At 44.2% G+C, this 15,811-nt stretch overlaps 1 protein-coding gene and 1 non-coding gene across 13 annotated transcripts in view; both read right to left on the reverse strand.

Moving 5' to 3' along the window:
• Positions 1-3,902: 3,902 nt before the first annotated feature.
• The window catches only part of PRRC2B (proline rich coiled-coil 2B), a 49,978-nt gene continuing 38,069 nt past the window's right edge, over positions 3,903-15,811 (reverse strand). For 7 of the 12 annotated variants that reach the window (XM_062011993.1, XM_062011991.1, XM_062011992.1 and 4 more), the window contains 14 exons: positions 15,396-15,537; positions 14,719-14,801; positions 13,851-14,042; positions 13,524-13,718; positions 13,001-13,087; positions 12,102-12,206; positions 11,313-11,505; positions 9,943-10,040; positions 9,245-9,372; positions 8,495-8,735; positions 6,933-7,109; positions 6,150-6,241; positions 5,465-5,585; positions 3,903-5,011 (listed from right to left, as the gene is read on the reverse strand). In XM_062011993.1, coding sequence (XP_061867977.1) covers positions 4,871-5,011; positions 5,465-5,585; positions 6,150-6,241; positions 6,933-7,109; positions 8,495-8,735; positions 9,245-9,372; positions 9,943-10,040; positions 11,313-11,505; positions 12,102-12,206; positions 13,001-13,087; positions 13,524-13,718; positions 13,851-14,042; positions 14,719-14,801; positions 15,396-15,537 — 1,995 coding nt within the window. In that variant the 3' untranslated portion in view covers positions 3,903-4,870. Of the gene's footprint in view, positions 5,012-5,464; positions 5,586-6,149; positions 6,242-6,559; positions 6,652-6,932; positions 7,110-8,494; positions 8,736-9,244; positions 9,373-9,942; positions 10,041-11,312; positions 11,506-12,101; positions 12,207-13,000; positions 13,088-13,523; positions 13,719-13,850; positions 14,043-14,718; positions 14,802-15,395; positions 15,538-15,811 lie in introns of those variants that run through there. The other 5 variants (XM_062012000.1, XM_062011996.1, XM_062011999.1 and 2 more) reach the window with 5 other exon arrangements.
• Positions 10,980-11,067, reverse strand: LOC133627333 (small nucleolar RNA SNORD62). The gene has a single exon (XR_009820088.1). It is a non-coding gene; the product is annotated as a small nucleolar RNA SNORD62 (small nucleolar RNA).

Below are 15,811 nucleotides of genomic sequence, written 5' to 3' on the forward strand. Positions count from 1 at the left end.
GGGAGGGCGGGAACGGGGACGAGGCCGGTGGCGTTGCCGTGGCAACGGCCGCGTGCGGCGGCCCGGGCTGGCGCCGGCGGAAAGGCGCAAATACGGCTTTTCCAGCCCAAAGAACGTGACGGCGACTCTGAGAAAAGCGGAACCTGCTTTATTTTTTTTCGCTTTTTTTTTTTTTATTTAAATAAGGAGAATTCTTTCATATGGAAAGAGCTAATACAATCACATATTTGAAAGGAGAAACAATAGGTACTGAAACGAGGAGAAAAGGGCAATAAAGAGTGTGCCGCAACTGGCCTGGTGATGCCGTGATTTGAGTTCCGGTCCGAGTTTAAAGATCCCAAAAAATATAAACGAGTTGCACGTTACACAATTATCCATCGTCTGCCCTTTCAAATATCTGGTCTACATGGAAAGACAAAGAGAGGAAAGGCCAAAAAAAATCCACTATACAGGTCATGAGGTTGGAAAACTTTTAAGGAGTACACTATCCCCTTGAGAAACAACAAATGCCATTTATACAGAACCAGAGGAAGGATTCCAGCGAAGGACAACGCCTCGAGACATGCTAAAGGGTGAGTGCCCCACTGCTGCTGCTGTGATTCCCCGGGGAATGGCCAAGGATGCGGCTGCAGACATCTTGAGCTGAGACGAGCCATGAAACCCACAGGGGTGGCTATGTCCACTAGGAAAATCTGGTGGTCTCTGGGTTAAACAACAACAAAATATAGCGGGGAGTGCTGCTGCCTCTTCACAGCAGCTCCACTGCTTGGGCCGAATGCACCGTTTCTGTTGCTGGGCCACAACTAAGTATCCTGATGCCTGTTGTAAATCTTATTCACAAATGCATCTTTCTAGCAGAGAAACTGGGCTGCTGTACGTCAAAAATAACCCACGCTACAAGGAATGAACCTGTACTTAACCAGCCAGAAGCAAAACAGAAGGAAATGCAACAGAACAAGATCTTGGCATGCAGTGGTGCTTGCTCGAAAGTGAATAGAGTAGCTTGCCAAAAGGTGAGACATAGCAAAAATGCTAGGCTCATTTTTTAATATATATCCATAAATACACAGGAACCACAGGGCAGCTTGTAGCTTTGCAGCATTCTTGCAAGGAAACTGTTAAATGGAGTGCCTCTGCATGAGCACAATCACATATGGGAGTTCAATGGGCTGCAAACACATTCAGAGTTACTGAGGACTGTACAGCTGTCATGGCAGAGCCAGGAGCGAGTGATGGAAGATCAACAAGAATAAGTTTCACTGGTGACTGTTCTGCTTCCATTTGTCATTTAAAAATATACTGGAGCATTTTAATTTTTTCCTTTTTTTTCCTCCCCTAATAAATTTATTTATTTAAATATTCTACTTTAAGCCAAGAGCTAAAAGCAGGCTGAACTGGAGAGGAAAGCAGCACTGAATGCAGTTGCAAGGCCATGAATCACTGAGAGTAAGGGAACCAATTACATAAGTGCTTCAGACCTTTAGCTGAATAAAAAGCAGAAAGTCAGTCTCTGAATATTTCTGTTTCACCCATTGTTGCTGAAAACATGGATTCCACCTCTCTCTCCCACTGCACCTTTCCTAGCAGAAGCAGCCTACAATTTGGTAGCTGATTTCCAGTCGCAATAAAAGCAACTCACAAAGGAATAAATCACTAGGGCCCAATCCTTCAGCAGTGAAGATGGCAAGCAGGAGCATCCCCTTACAAACCACATCCACATTCCATTCATCTCCGTTGTCCTCTTCCCCAAACTGAACTTTTATCAGTGTACCAGCACCCTTGGCTTTTCTGCACCTTGAGGATCAGAGGCTTTCCTTCTGACTCAGGAGTACCACAAACTGCACTAACCTTGTACTACCTTGAAGCAAACAAACAAAAATACATGCCAGAGGGGAAAAGTATTGCACAGTAGAAATTCGGGCTCTAAAACTGCTTTCCATCACATGAAACTCCATTAAGTAAAAGAGTCTTGCCAACTGCAGCTGACAGTCACGCAAAGGTGAGGAATGGAATGAAGCTCACATGCATTTCTTGGCCTTTCCTGCACAGAATAATTCAGACATAATATATAAATAGAGCAGTGAAACAATTACTTTTTTTCACCTAGACCTACAACATCAAATACGTATAAATAAATTCTAGTGTTTTATTCTGTTGGGGGAAGGAATGGAGGAGTTAAAAGAGAAGGAAGGGTGACCTTTTTCAACAGGAAGTATTGTAGTTCTGATGGCATTTACACCAGAGGGACTGCAATAACTTGTATCTAGCAATAACCCAGTTTCTCCAACACATTTGACCATTGTAAAGTCATACAGGTGGGAGGAAAGAGGTTAGTGTCTTTGTAAAGTTTAAGTAGTGTGTTTAGGGTAGGAAAGAGATGAGAAGACAGGGGCTCAGATAAGTGTCTTCAGCCATTACAGTTAGATTCTGGGCTGATATTAGCTAGGGCCAGCTGGGCAGAAGGATAATTAAAAAAAACCCAAACCAAACAGACAATTCTGTTGTTCATGATATTCCAAGGAAGAAAGCAGAAAGGGCAGTGGGATGACTTACTAGTGGAGCAATCTTTGGAAAATGTTGGGAGCAGGACTAGCAGATGAGGATGCTGGTCTGGGAGATGTCTGAAGGCTGGGGAAATACTGGTTGCTAAATCTCAAACCCTGTACTTTAAGGGGGATGCTAGAGAGATGCTGGCACACTCTGCACTGAAGTTAAAAATCAAAAAAACATGAGGGGGAAAAAAAAGAAGAGCTTTTATTGTACTTAAAGTACCATCCTATCCCTTTCCCTTCGGGTTCTCTGCCCTGGTCAATGGGGACACCTGTGGAGAGAGGACATTACTATGTCTAAGTCAGTTTAGGCTTCTAAGCTCTTTAAAGCTACTGTATAAAACTCTTATTTATACCTAGCTTAAAACTTCAAATGCATCCCTAGAAAGTTATGAAGGATCTTTCCTAGAAAGATGAGGGGGAAGAAAAAATCAAACAAAGAAACAAGAACACCTTTCAGATCCCTTCCCAAATACATTCTTTGTTCAAAATATCGTCTTTGGAACCACCAACAAATGACTTGCTGCCACCTAGCAGAGGCAGACGGCACAGCCAGTTAGCAAGCTATCATCTGCAGAACTGAAGTTTTCCTTCCCTCACCTCAGAGGGACCAGCCTACTTTACATTTTGAAAGAACTAACCAACAAAAACCAAGTGAGCTGAAAGTAGTTGAGTTTACCTAAGACTACTGTCAGCTGAAGGGCTCCAAGAACTTTCAGGAACTTGGAAGCCAGTCCTAAAAATCTACATACACACACACACATATATAAACCAAAAACCCAAACAACCGAAGAAATAAAAGCCAACCCCCTCCCACTGGGACTTTTCTTTCCTAGATCATCAAATATTGGTGAGAAGTGTGAGGTGATGATACTGTACACACACTATATGCAACTGCAACCAAAGTGAAGAACTCTTTGCTGTTCATCTGGGGAAGGAGAGTAAAAGGATGATTCCAGACTTCCTCTGTAACCATGCGCTTCCAACACAAAAAAAGAGGTTCCAAGCGTGCAGAAACAGCTGCCTGGCAGAAGGGCTCCCTTACTGATGCACTTCTACGCAAACTTTACAAAAGGCCATGAGTTAGAGAAGCAGAAAGCAAGACTTGGGGAAAAGGGAGAAAGGAAAAAGCTTAAGAGAGCAGCCCCAAGGGATGAACACAATACAGAACAAGTCTGGGGAGACATGAAGAATTCGAGCGGCCAAGGTAGGGAGCATAAGGGAGCATCACAACTACAAAAAGTAGTCCATACAGACCCGTTGGCTTTAGCCAACTCTTATAACTCATGTGCAGTGAGGAGGTTTTTCTTAACAGGTTTTACACTTGGTATATCTATGATGTGCATTTTGTTGTGTGTTTGGCAGTCACTGAAAAAATCCCAAACTCACAAGAAAACCTTTAGATCCAGATGAGCTTCCAACAGAAACTTGGGCTGGGTTGTTTGGTTTTTTTTTTCCTTTAAACAAAAAAAAATGCCACATTTTGTTGTGCATGAGGCACCTCAAAGCTACAGTTAAAGTGGTGCAAGTTTCAAGATTAATGCACTGATCTACTATATACTTTTAAGTACACATTTACTTCTAATGCAAGCACTGCTTCTAGCTTAAAACAAAACCACTGAACAATTAATGAATGTCTTCACTGTTCTGTTTTGGATTTTTAAATTAAATAATTTGAAAGGCTAAATCATTTGGGGAAAATATACCCAAACAAATTCAATTTAAAAGTGATGCTTCTCAACATAGCACAGAACTGTATATAAAACTAAGCAGAGTTTTGTCAGAACGTAGTTTTAGCTGAAGGGAATCGTTTTCTGGAAGAAATGAGGAAAGCAGAAAGAAAGGGAAATGAGAAAACATAGAAAAGTTCTGCTATAAACAAAGATAGAGCTTTTTTCTTTTTTTCTTTGTTTTGTAAAAACCTCAGCTGCCTTTTAAAATGAAAAACCTCAAACTAACCCCTCTCCCCCAGGTGCCACTCTGCTGAGACAGAAGTAGGAAAGGAGAAGGACGGGCTTTGCCAAGTGAACGGTCACAGCTACCTGTGGATGGGGCACGGGGAGGGGAACAATAAAATAAAAAATGGCTCGAGCCACTGCAAAGTCACATGGTTGGTTTGTTTTAAAGCAAGCAAGTCAATGTCATATCCACTGTTTCAAACTGCTTTGTTGAGAGAGGAGCTTGGATGATGTCGCTGTAGTCAGTCAATGTGAGGCGGGGAGTAGATCTGGTAAAGATTTTATTTCAGGAGATCCAGTGGGGTCCAGTCCAAGCTGCAGGGCCTCTCAGGCAGCAGGACCAGCTGAGCATCAGAGCTGCTCCTAGGCCTTGCTTTCCTCCACTTTGACTGCCTGAGGTTTAATGGCTCCTGTGCGCACTGGCTTCATCGGGTTTGTGGAGGCTGTTTCTTGCAGCTTTACTGCTCCCAGATTGGCTTTATTTTCATCCACCCGCTGCTTTGCCTTTTGACACACAGAAAACAAAGCATTAGCTAGCAGAGACCTCTAGGCAGATACAAAAACCACAACCTGACCATCATTCATGCAAGACATCACATTTGTACCAAAAATAAGGTATTTCTTCTATTCTGCCACGCTTTGCTGTCCTAAAGCACCTCGAATCTGAGGATCCTGAAGTGTCTTACACATCTGGCAGCGTAAACAACCCATAAAAACACAACAACAACCAACAGGGACACTGTAAACCAGGTAATCCTCTAATCTCTCCTGACTTTCAAATCACACAGCATTATTCTTGGTCTCAGGATGACACCCACCTACCCATTTTCCCTGCAGGGAAAATAACAGCTCCCACATACAGAGGTCTTTCTGCCACACCTCTCAAGTCCAAGGCACAAGCACAACAATTCAGAGTGCAGATCCTGTCAGGTCAAACACTGTGCTGACATACACTACCTGCTGTACATAGTGTCCTTGCACAGAGCCCATACTAACTGCTGGTGCCGACGGTTTCCCGCTTGGGCTGGCAGAGCTAGGCCTGGAAATCGAAGAGTCGACAACATTCATGGAGTAAATTCTACAATGGAATGAGAATCTTATTCATGTGTGAAAGAACAAAAGACAGCAGAAAGCAGCAGTAGACAGGGCATGAGTTTCTGCTAAGCATATCAGTGAGCTCCTCCCAGCCCAAACGACAACACATAGACTGGTTTAAGAGAAAAAGATAAAGTGACTCCGTGTCCCAAAAAGGCTGAAAGTTTGGTATGTCTAGACAGGAGCACCCCTTATCTTTAGAGGATCATGCTGGCAACTAACATATTTATTCAGTGATCCTCAAAACTTAACACCTTAACAAGGAATACACAAAAGCACACACCAAGTCCAACTTAAGACTCAGTAAACAAGTAACTTTATGCATTTCTCACAAGCCCAAAGCATCAAGCCAAATACAGGCTGGACAACATCCAAAAGCCACAATGATGCATTTTGATATAAGTATTTGGACTATACTAAGCACATTCCATAGGTGAAAAGACAAGTAAATCTTGATAGGGGGATGCTGCATGCACCATGTCACTGCAGATGGTAAACACTCCTTCCTCATTCTGACTACACAGGCTAAATTCTGTCAACATTTTACCTGTATGCATGTGGGGATGGTACAGAGCCTCCAGAAGACATGTTCTGTTTACCATCAGAGAAATGAAACCCTTTCATTTCCATTTGGGAGGACTACAGAGGAAAATGAGACACAGAGAGAGAGAGAGAGAGAGAATATCATCATTGCATTCACAAATCACTCATCACTTCATCTAAACACTTAAATCAAATTTTTGCCCTTCTACCCATCGTGCCCATTAAAAGAAGAAACATTTTTCAGGTGAAGAAAGTGAGGCTTGTAAGTGAAATAATCTGCTTGTATTAAACCAACAAGCCAGCAGCACAAGCAAATACAGAATCTGGAAGTTAACTGCTGTGCTCTGTCTCCCCTATAATAGACAAACTTATGATACGAATCTATCAAACCAGACATGACATTAATATACCTACTCAAATGGACAAGCTTCACAAGAGTGTGAAATATCTGGGCAGTATTCCAACTGTGTCTGGAGCTCACCACCCCTCAAGCACTCTGGGGAAACCTGTGTAAACATGTAATAAAACTGGAGACTCCAAACTGGATCAAGGCAGGATGGGGCTCCCTGGAAACAGAATGACCAGCAGCAAAACCTGAAAAACTGCTGCTTTGTGCTTTGGAGATGATTGGGAAAAGGACTCCTTCATTAATATCAATCCTTGACTTTGATATTTAAGGATCCCAAACAAGCCAGTCTCCCCTTTAACAAGTAAGATCAAGGAGTGAAACTTCAATGTAGGAGGGGTTAATGAATGCCAAGAAGAACACATAGGAGTTAATCCTTACCTCCCTGCTGGTAGCAAGAACAGAAGGCTGGGATCCAGGAGGAAGGATTCTTCGAGGAGCTCCTACAGGCAGGTTTTGCCCCTGAGGAAGCTGGATGGACTGTGGGAGGATCAGGGGCTGCTGGCCAGAGCCATAGCGGGGCAGAGGAAGCTGGGAGCCAGGCACAGGCATTGTTAACTGTGTGAGGAGAACATGGAGTTAGTGGCAGGACAGTCCAGTCCTGTGCCTGACACACTGTCTCCTAATGCCCTGAAAGCACAGCACTGCTAAAAGGAAGCTCACTAACAGTGGAGGAATAAATAGCACAGAAGAAATGCAAATCAGTGTAACAGAGGGACTTTCACACCAAAATTCATGTTCTGGTAGTGCTGCCAAGACCCCATGAGCTGGGCTTTAACACAGCATCCATTTAACATAACTGCACTCAGGCATGGGGCTTCCCTCCTTGCTTAGAACCTTCACCTAGTTCTTCAGCCCTCCTCATGGTCACTGCATGGCTTTATTTCCTCATCAAACAACCTTCAGTGGTTGCACTTGATGATCTTAAACGATTCTATGATATAATGGCAGCATCAGAGAGCTCAGTGTCAGGCATTTTGTTTGCAGTTTTGATATTCCAACTAGAAAATCTGCTACGCTCACATGCCAATACATTTTGAGGACTGGACCTCTAGAGATTGTGATGATGACCTCAGCATTATGCTCTGCAGTGAGCTTCAAACTGATGATAGCAATAATTAAGAGTAATTTTAAAAAAATGCATCCCAGGAGTCTCTTGTTCCCTCTGACTCATCTGGAACTTCTCACAACTGCTGCATTTGGCAGGTTCTATGACAACACTTTGTAATAAATAGATGGTTTTTTAAAACCTACTTAAGGCTGAAAAGGAAACCAAGTTACTGGCTTATGATGGTAAAGCATTTCTTCAAATATTTAGTTTGCCAGCATTCTCTGTATTTTCCTCAGCTATGTTACCTTCAGGATTAACTCTACATCAGCCTCAATATAAAAATGTCTCTTCAAATAAAAAAGAAACCTTAACATGTTGCATGAAAGACTTGTGAGTTTCATAGTATCAGACTTCTCCAGAGAATCAAAACATGTGTCCACAGATACAGCCATGCTTAAAGTAGGACTCACTGTTTTCATCTGACCCATGCTTCACAAACACTTTTTTCACACAATGAAATTCTTGTTAAGATGCTCTCAAACAGATCAGCAGAAGCTGTAAATAACACCTGGATAACAAATTATTTGAGAAGATGAGTCTTTAATAAAAGCTCCTAGTTATCCTGGAATCAGAGTTAAATTTGGAGATGACTGGGGTTTGGATCTCAGAAGAGGTACTTTCAGGACAACTATTGCATCATGGTCTCTCACGCATGAAGCACTGCAAGATCTGACCTGGATGAAACATCTATAGTGATGGCAAGGACCCCCAGGTTACAAACTGATATCTCAGCAGGGACACATAAGTAATTAGCAAGAATCTCATTAGCTCAGAAACAAATGGTTGCAAAACAGTCTGTATAAGGCAGTGGCTTGCAAGCCCTGCTCCTAACCTGTGTGAGCTGAGAGTCCATCATCTGGGAGGCTCCTAGACCAGCTGCCTGGTTTATCTGGCCTTCATAAACCAGTGCCTGGCTTCCATTCATGGGCTGATAGGGAGACCCAGACTGGGTTTTCACCACCTCCAAGGGCTGCATGCCTGGGAAGGCTGAATACGGAGGCTTCAGAGCAGTGCCTCCTGTCAGGACCATGGTGCTGGGCTGAGACAGACTGGGGTGCATATACACTTGAGACCTGGAGAAGAAAAATATGCTCAGATCATTAAACAGAAAACCTTTGGAGACCATACACACATCCCTCTTGCCAAACCATATCTGGATTGCAGTCAGCAAGCAGTTCTCAGATTCTACTAAACTGACACCTTAGAAACAAGCTGTCATGCCACTTTCTATTTCAGTTACAGGTTGGGTTTTTTTTACTTCCACATTTAAGCCCTTACAACCATGTCCTTGTGTTGCAGGAATATTCAACAGGATGACATTGTGTTTCAATATCCTGCACAGTAAGCTCTGGATTAGTAGTAAGGGAGGATTCAGGTTACCACAAGTCTGCAGCAGTTTTGCAAAGCATGAAAGAATCAGAAGTTAAAGATTCAAAAAGCTCTAGTAAAGAGGGCAAAAGAAACTGCACATCCACAAAAGGGGTAAGAGAAAATGATAGTGGAGTTATGTACTGATGATGTACACAGTCATCAGGAACATAAGAGATCAAGCCACAACAAAACGAAAACTGGAAGCAGTTACCTGAAGGGCTGTATGGAGCTGTACATCTCCTGGGACTGGGAAACAGGCAGACCACCCCTCAGCCCAAGCTGAGCTTGGGCCTGTAAGGATGTGTGGAGGGAAATGGGAATCTGTTGAGCAGCAGCAGCCTGCAGAAGAAATTAAGATGACTCAGAGATATAAGAGGAACCAGAAATTCTCACAGGTTGTTAGAAATTCATTCCTCTGTCAGACAGTCTGTCATGACAACTACCTACACAGCACCTTTACCCAGCCCCTGCCTTATTCCACAGAACAGCTGCACACCGGCAGGGGAAGATACTGCACAGGCATCCAAGGTTGATGCTCTGCATACAGAACAGGTGCTGACAATCCCAACTCTCACTTGCCTGCACTCTTAACCTTGAAGACTGCTCTCCCCAACCCTATCTTACTATACCTACTTACTAAGACAAGTGAAATTGCTCATCAGTATTGTCTTGCTCTGGAACTTAATGATCATCACGTTATCTCCACAGACATCTGCTTTGGTTAAAACCCAGTCCAAAGGCACTGGTACAAAAGGGGAAAACCCCCTCAACTTCACTAACCTGTGACACCCTCTGGGATTCAACATTCAAGGAACTTAAAAGCAGCTACATGTAAGCTCCTTTAGATTAGAGAGACAAATGACTCCCCATTTCCTGAGAGACTACTAGCTAGTTACATTCCTTCCTTACCTGTTGGTAGCTCTGCTGCTGAGGTATCGTCTGAGGAACCAGGCGGGGTTGACTTGCAAACACATGGCCATCCAGATACAGAGGTGGAATATGGTTACCTAAACATTAGAGAGGGCAGGCTGTAAATCCAAGGCACAGGAGAGATACAGGCACAGTACACTGCAGAGACCTGCAGGTCAAGGCTATTTCCTACCTCTCAGCAACCAGCTCAGCAAGTCAACATAGACATATTGATTCAGAAGAGCCTGTAAAGCTCTCAAGTTCCACAGCAAAGCCAGCAGCCCACTTTCAGTAGCAAGCTTGCTGAGAATTCATCATGTCTTTCTGTAACAGGCTAAACATAAACCCAGGTTTCCCACCTCTACAAAAACGTCAGAAAGACTAACAGTTCAAGCACTGGTGATCTACACTAAAAATTGCCTCTAAATGTCAGAAACCTGCTCTGAAATCACCTCACCTTTGTAGCTAGGAGGGACAGAAAGAGCAAACATAGTGTTTGAGACCTTCACATAGAGACATAAAAGCTGAATTCACCCCAAGGGTGGCACCAATTAGAAAAACACCACATCATTTCCATGGTTCTGTACAGATCTGAACTATGGGACTTAAAAGTAAAAGTAGGGTGGGTGGGGAAGGAAATAATCTGACTTGGAACAATCTGTTTTCCAAGTGGAAGCTATTAACAGAGTTACTGCAGCGGTCCACTCACCACCACTTCTATCCAGGGTATTCCACTCCACTCTTAAATTTAAGAATGAGAAGGATATGGATGCATGAGAGGTCTTTTGGGACCCAGGAGTCAGAGAATCCAAGTACATTTCCTTTCCCCAGATGCTCTCCCTAATTATACACACTATGTAACATGACTGAGCTGAAGCTTTTGCTCCTACTCTGGGGCAGCAACACCTTCCCACCTCCCAGAGTTCTGCAAACTGTTAAGCAAGTTGTTATCATGTACAAAGAGCAGAAGGTGCTCGGAACCTGTGACTTAAATAGCAACATGAACCTAGGAATGGTTGATACTGCGAGTATTGAAATCTCTCAGTCACAGGTTTCTTCACTTCCCTTCTATTCTATTGAGCACACAGTGAAGGGTAAGCAGGATCTATTGAGACATCACAGAGATTTGCTGCTCCAAAGGAGAAATCATCCTCATGCTAAGTTTATATCACTCATGCTCAAGTAATACTCTTCAAAGTGAGGACATGAACCCTTTTTCTGTCTTGACTGAATTGTTAAGAATCTGTGAAATACTAGCCAGCTATTTTACATGGAAGCTCTTCTCACCATGCTCTCTCTACTACAATCAGAGGATGATTCCTAGATACCAATCAGACAATGCAAACACTGTTGCTGCAGTTTGCAAGTACCTGGAATAGATGCAGAAGGTGCTACGGACGCCACAGGCATAGGAGGCATAGAAACTCCACCAAAAGAGCTGTAGTTGACACCATTGGAAGCTCCAACACTGGAAGGAGGCTGGATGCCTGAGCCTGCACCTCCTGGGGAGTTCTGTTCTGGTAAACTAGGAGAGTTTTCCCAAGCTTTACGAGCAGACTCCATCTATGGAAATGAAGGACAATAACTACAGACAATTCAAACGGGGTGGGCAATACTGAAGCCTAGAGCTGCTCATCTATGACCTACTGGCTCAAATTCAACCTAGTCTAGTCATAGTGGGAGCTGGTAGGTCTCAGGTCAAGGGGTTTCATAGTAATTTCCAACAGGCAAGCAGCCTTCACAGACACTCAATCCTCTTTGGTATTTGCTGAGCTTTTTGGGTTTGGGGTGGTGGTGGCTTTTGTTTTGTCATTGTTTGTACATTTGGGTTTTGGTTGTCTGGGGGTTTTTTTCCCCCCTCTTTAAACCATCAAGCCACATAGGATCCCTGACCAACCATCTCACCCAGCTACTGAAATAGCAGGAAAGCTTTGTTGCACTTGTTCTATGATTGGCAAGGACTTGGCATCCAGGACTGCTGAGACACAGGCTTTTCCACCCACGCTGAGCAGCACATACACACAGCTTCTGCAGAGTCTAGTTAATGGTTTAATAGCACCTAACAAAAACCTCAGGGAAAGATCTCTCCATCCTCACTACTCTGGCCACAGAGACACAGTATCCACACCTGGGACAAACACACGTGCCAGTTCGCTTACCTTAAGAGTGAGATCTGCAGTGGGGAAGGACATTGGGTTGAGGCCAATGCAGCGCTGGAGGTGATGATCTCTCCGCAGAATGGGAATGGACTGCGTTAACCCTGCCTGAGGGGAGAGTCATAAATGGAGAACACTTTATAAACTCTCACAAAACTGTCATAAGCTACCAAGGCTGACAGAGCCTCAGCTAGCAGCTCTGGTAAGTATACTTCAAAGGACTCAACCGTCAGTGGTACCTCAGGAGTTAAGTAACACACACAACAGTGATCCATTCTGCTGCGGAAATAAATGAAGCTTTTGTGCAACGACACCCTCTATGCTGAGATATACCAGCTTCTACTGCAGCATCAACTTGACCCACTAACTTCGATTTGCACAAGTTTCCCCTCCTGCCCCAGATTGGGAACGTACTTAAATTTCAGACAATGCTTGCTGCAAGCTGGGGCTCACTCTCTCACGTACAGTAATGAAACATCCATGTAGCCGCAATAAGCTAGAAAACCTCAAAAAGAACCTGACTAACAAGTTAGAGCCTCCCTGCCTTGCCATGGCAGACAAGACCTTTCTAGGAAGCTGTCAGTCGACAGTGGCCTAAATACACCACTATCCACATCATGTCCATTACTAGCACTCTTTCATGTCTTAAGGGAGAGGCTGGTGATCTTGCACTGCTGCAGTACCTCTTGTCATGCACAGGTCAATGAATGATAATGGAGTTGCTCCCTATGTCACTTCTAAGCCAGTGATGCTTATTTTACCAAGGTATCTTGAGGGCACACATTTCCATTATGGATTTTAGTCACGTGTGCTGTCTAAGCACTAAGTGTGAAGTCAACTGCAGAGAAATGCTTGCTCTCTTCTCTGATGAATCAATGTCAAAAGAAATAAGAAATACTTACATTACTGGCCAAGGCATCCTGCAATTTGGTGACAGGGTTTGCTGCAGTGCCAGAGGCAGAACCAGGTGGCAAGCTGAAGTCAGAGTCCTGAAAATCCAAAACACATAGAATTCAAACCCAGGTCCAAGGGCCACCCATCTGCTTCTCATGGTTAATGACTTTAGCCTGAATCATGACACTAGAAACTAAAGATTGTCCTCCAGTAAGCCTTGCTGGAAGAGAACGAAAAGACACCTTTCAGCACTCAGCAGCAGGCAACCCCCAGAGGCACATAAAGGCTTAGATGGCCATAAGTTTGTCCCCTCACCTCTGCTACCGCCCCAGCTGATCCTTGGGACAATAACTCCAAGAGGATATTATGTGTTTGACAAGACATCTTGAGTACCTGGTTTGTGTCAGTAATGAAAGCTAAGGCAAATCTACAGCTGGAAGCTTGCTCTAAATAATCTTTCTGCCTCAAATCACCTTTCATATCTCAACAAGCTCAGATCACCAAGAAGATAAAATTAAATTCAATCCTCACTTTAGGATTTACTCCAAATTCAATGGGTGGCACAGGAAGTACAGAATCCACGTGAATTTCCACCCCATTAACAGGGGGAATATTCCCTTCCAGCCGTTCCGTTCCCTCCGAACCCTTTCTGTTTTTCAGGGAGCGTTCGTTGCCGATTGGTCCAGGCTTGTGTTCCTTGTTCTGTCCTGAGCCTTGATCTGAATCCTTAACAGGAAAGCAGAGAGGCTGAGACACAAAGACTGAATAACCCAATCTCAAGCCTTAAAAATGCTATCAAGAACAACACAACCACTTCACAAGGTCTCTCACTATGGCTTGGCTGCGAATCCAGATTACCTTTTTATCAGATTGCTTCTGTACTTGCTCCTTCTGGCAGTCAGGCTTTGGGTCCACCAGGCCAGCCCCATTCATCTCCTCTGGTTTGAGGGTGCCATATGGAGAACTGCGCTGGGAGGAGGTAGCGGAGGATTCCCGAGACTCCGCGCTCAAGTCAATGCCACTATCCCCCTGGCTGCCTTTAAAACCCTGCTATGCAAAGCACGAAATGTGTTAAAGCCCCAGACTCCACAAAGCTCCACAAAGGAGGGAGAAAAAAAACCCCAAAACACAAAAAACAGTAAGACCTTGTCCCTTTTTCAAATCACATTCTTGGTGAACTGCAGAGGAACTGGGTCTAAACTGCCCTGAGATGGGTTAACCAATTCACCAACTGGACCATGGCATCAGAATAAGGAAAATGTCTCTCACATAGCAACTAGGCTGAGATTGCCAAACTCATTTCAGTTGTAAGTCAAACCAGATTTGAACTCTGGTCTCCTGAAGCATTCAGGAACCGCCTCTGCCCTCCCTGCATTAGGGCTACAGCTACACACTGCTCACAGGCAAGAGGCACACAAACGTGACCTATGGGATTCCACTGTCCTCCACCACACTCTGTGTCCAGTTAGGAGCATAACCCTGGCATAGCTCTAACCAGACAGTTACTTCAGATTTATACCCACATGTTAACACCAAGCAGCGCTTGGCCCTCTAGGTCAAGATTCGAGCAGCATCAAGCTCAAATTAGAACTGCAAAGAGACAGTTTGAAATTGCACAAGCAGAGCTGAGAGTCGCTAAGCACAGATGGAGCAATGAGAAGCATAAGCCACCTAGGTTAATGTTTTATACACACAATACCTGAATAGCACATTAGGTGCCACTTACCTCAGTGGTGCTAGATTCAGTACCATTAAAGGTATTTACAGGTTTGCTCCAGGAATCACTGCCAGGAGACTGAACGGAAAGAGCTGGAAGAGAACAGGCCAGGGTTCAATTGCTTGAAATAACTGTGAGCACACCTTGTACCTTGTGCACGTTATCCTATTAACTTTCCATTTCCAGACATGAGATAGGGTATTTCCATCACCTCAGAAAGATAGTGCTGCCCATTCAGCTGAGACATTACACTGTACAGATAAGACAGGTTATGGACAGCAAGGATAGAGAATAGGGAAGAGATTTCTTTGGGAACATGAAAACAACAGGAGAAAGAGCAGAGGTAGAAACAAGGGAGGCATCAGTTATTTGGGGTTAGAAGACGAGAAAAAGAGAAGAAGGCCAAGTAGATCCAGATCAAGAGGCTACAAAATGCTATGTAGGATCTTGATGCTTCAAGACTCAAGCTTTCAATTAGGAGACTGACATGGTTAACAGGAGGATGGCTGAACAATACAGCTTTGAACAGGTGCTACTCTAAGTGTCTGCTAGCTCCTGTCCACCTTCCAGCGCCACCAACAAAGGAAAGTTTCTCCTCTTAATCACAAACATCATGTCCTCCCTGCACACACCAGAGGCTTCCTCACCTGTGTGAAACACTCCAGAAAAGATCAACCCAAACTTACCTGGGCTGTTGCTCTCCCAGATCTCTGTGCCCAGGCTGCTTCCAGAAACCGTTACATCACTTTGCTCCAAGCACAAGCTGTTCTGCTTCTTTGCAAACCGAGGAGGAATGCGAGACTGAAGGACGCGGGCCTTGGCTGGTGCCTGAGGGAGAAAGGCCGTGAGACCTGTCACTGCAGCTGGCAAGTTCAAACACTGCATTGCTAAGTGCTGCAATGTGAAAAGTCACCAACGCGTGTAACAGAATCACACCAAGTAGCTCTGACTCCCTCCCCACTTTTTTTTTTGGAGGAATGGATATCATGGCTATCAGGAGGTTCCCCCAGTCCAACAAGGCAGTGAAAGAAGCTGCCTTGAGCAGCAGATGGGGAGAAGGAGGGGATGGGCTACAAAACAAAGCAAAATTAACACTGTAACA

Source organism: Colius striatus, chromosome 19 (assembly GCF_028858725.1).
Source record: "Colius striatus isolate bColStr4 chromosome 19, bColStr4.1.hap1, whole genome shotgun sequence".
Lineage (NCBI taxonomy): Eukaryota > Metazoa > Chordata > Aves > Coliiformes > Coliidae > Colius > Colius striatus.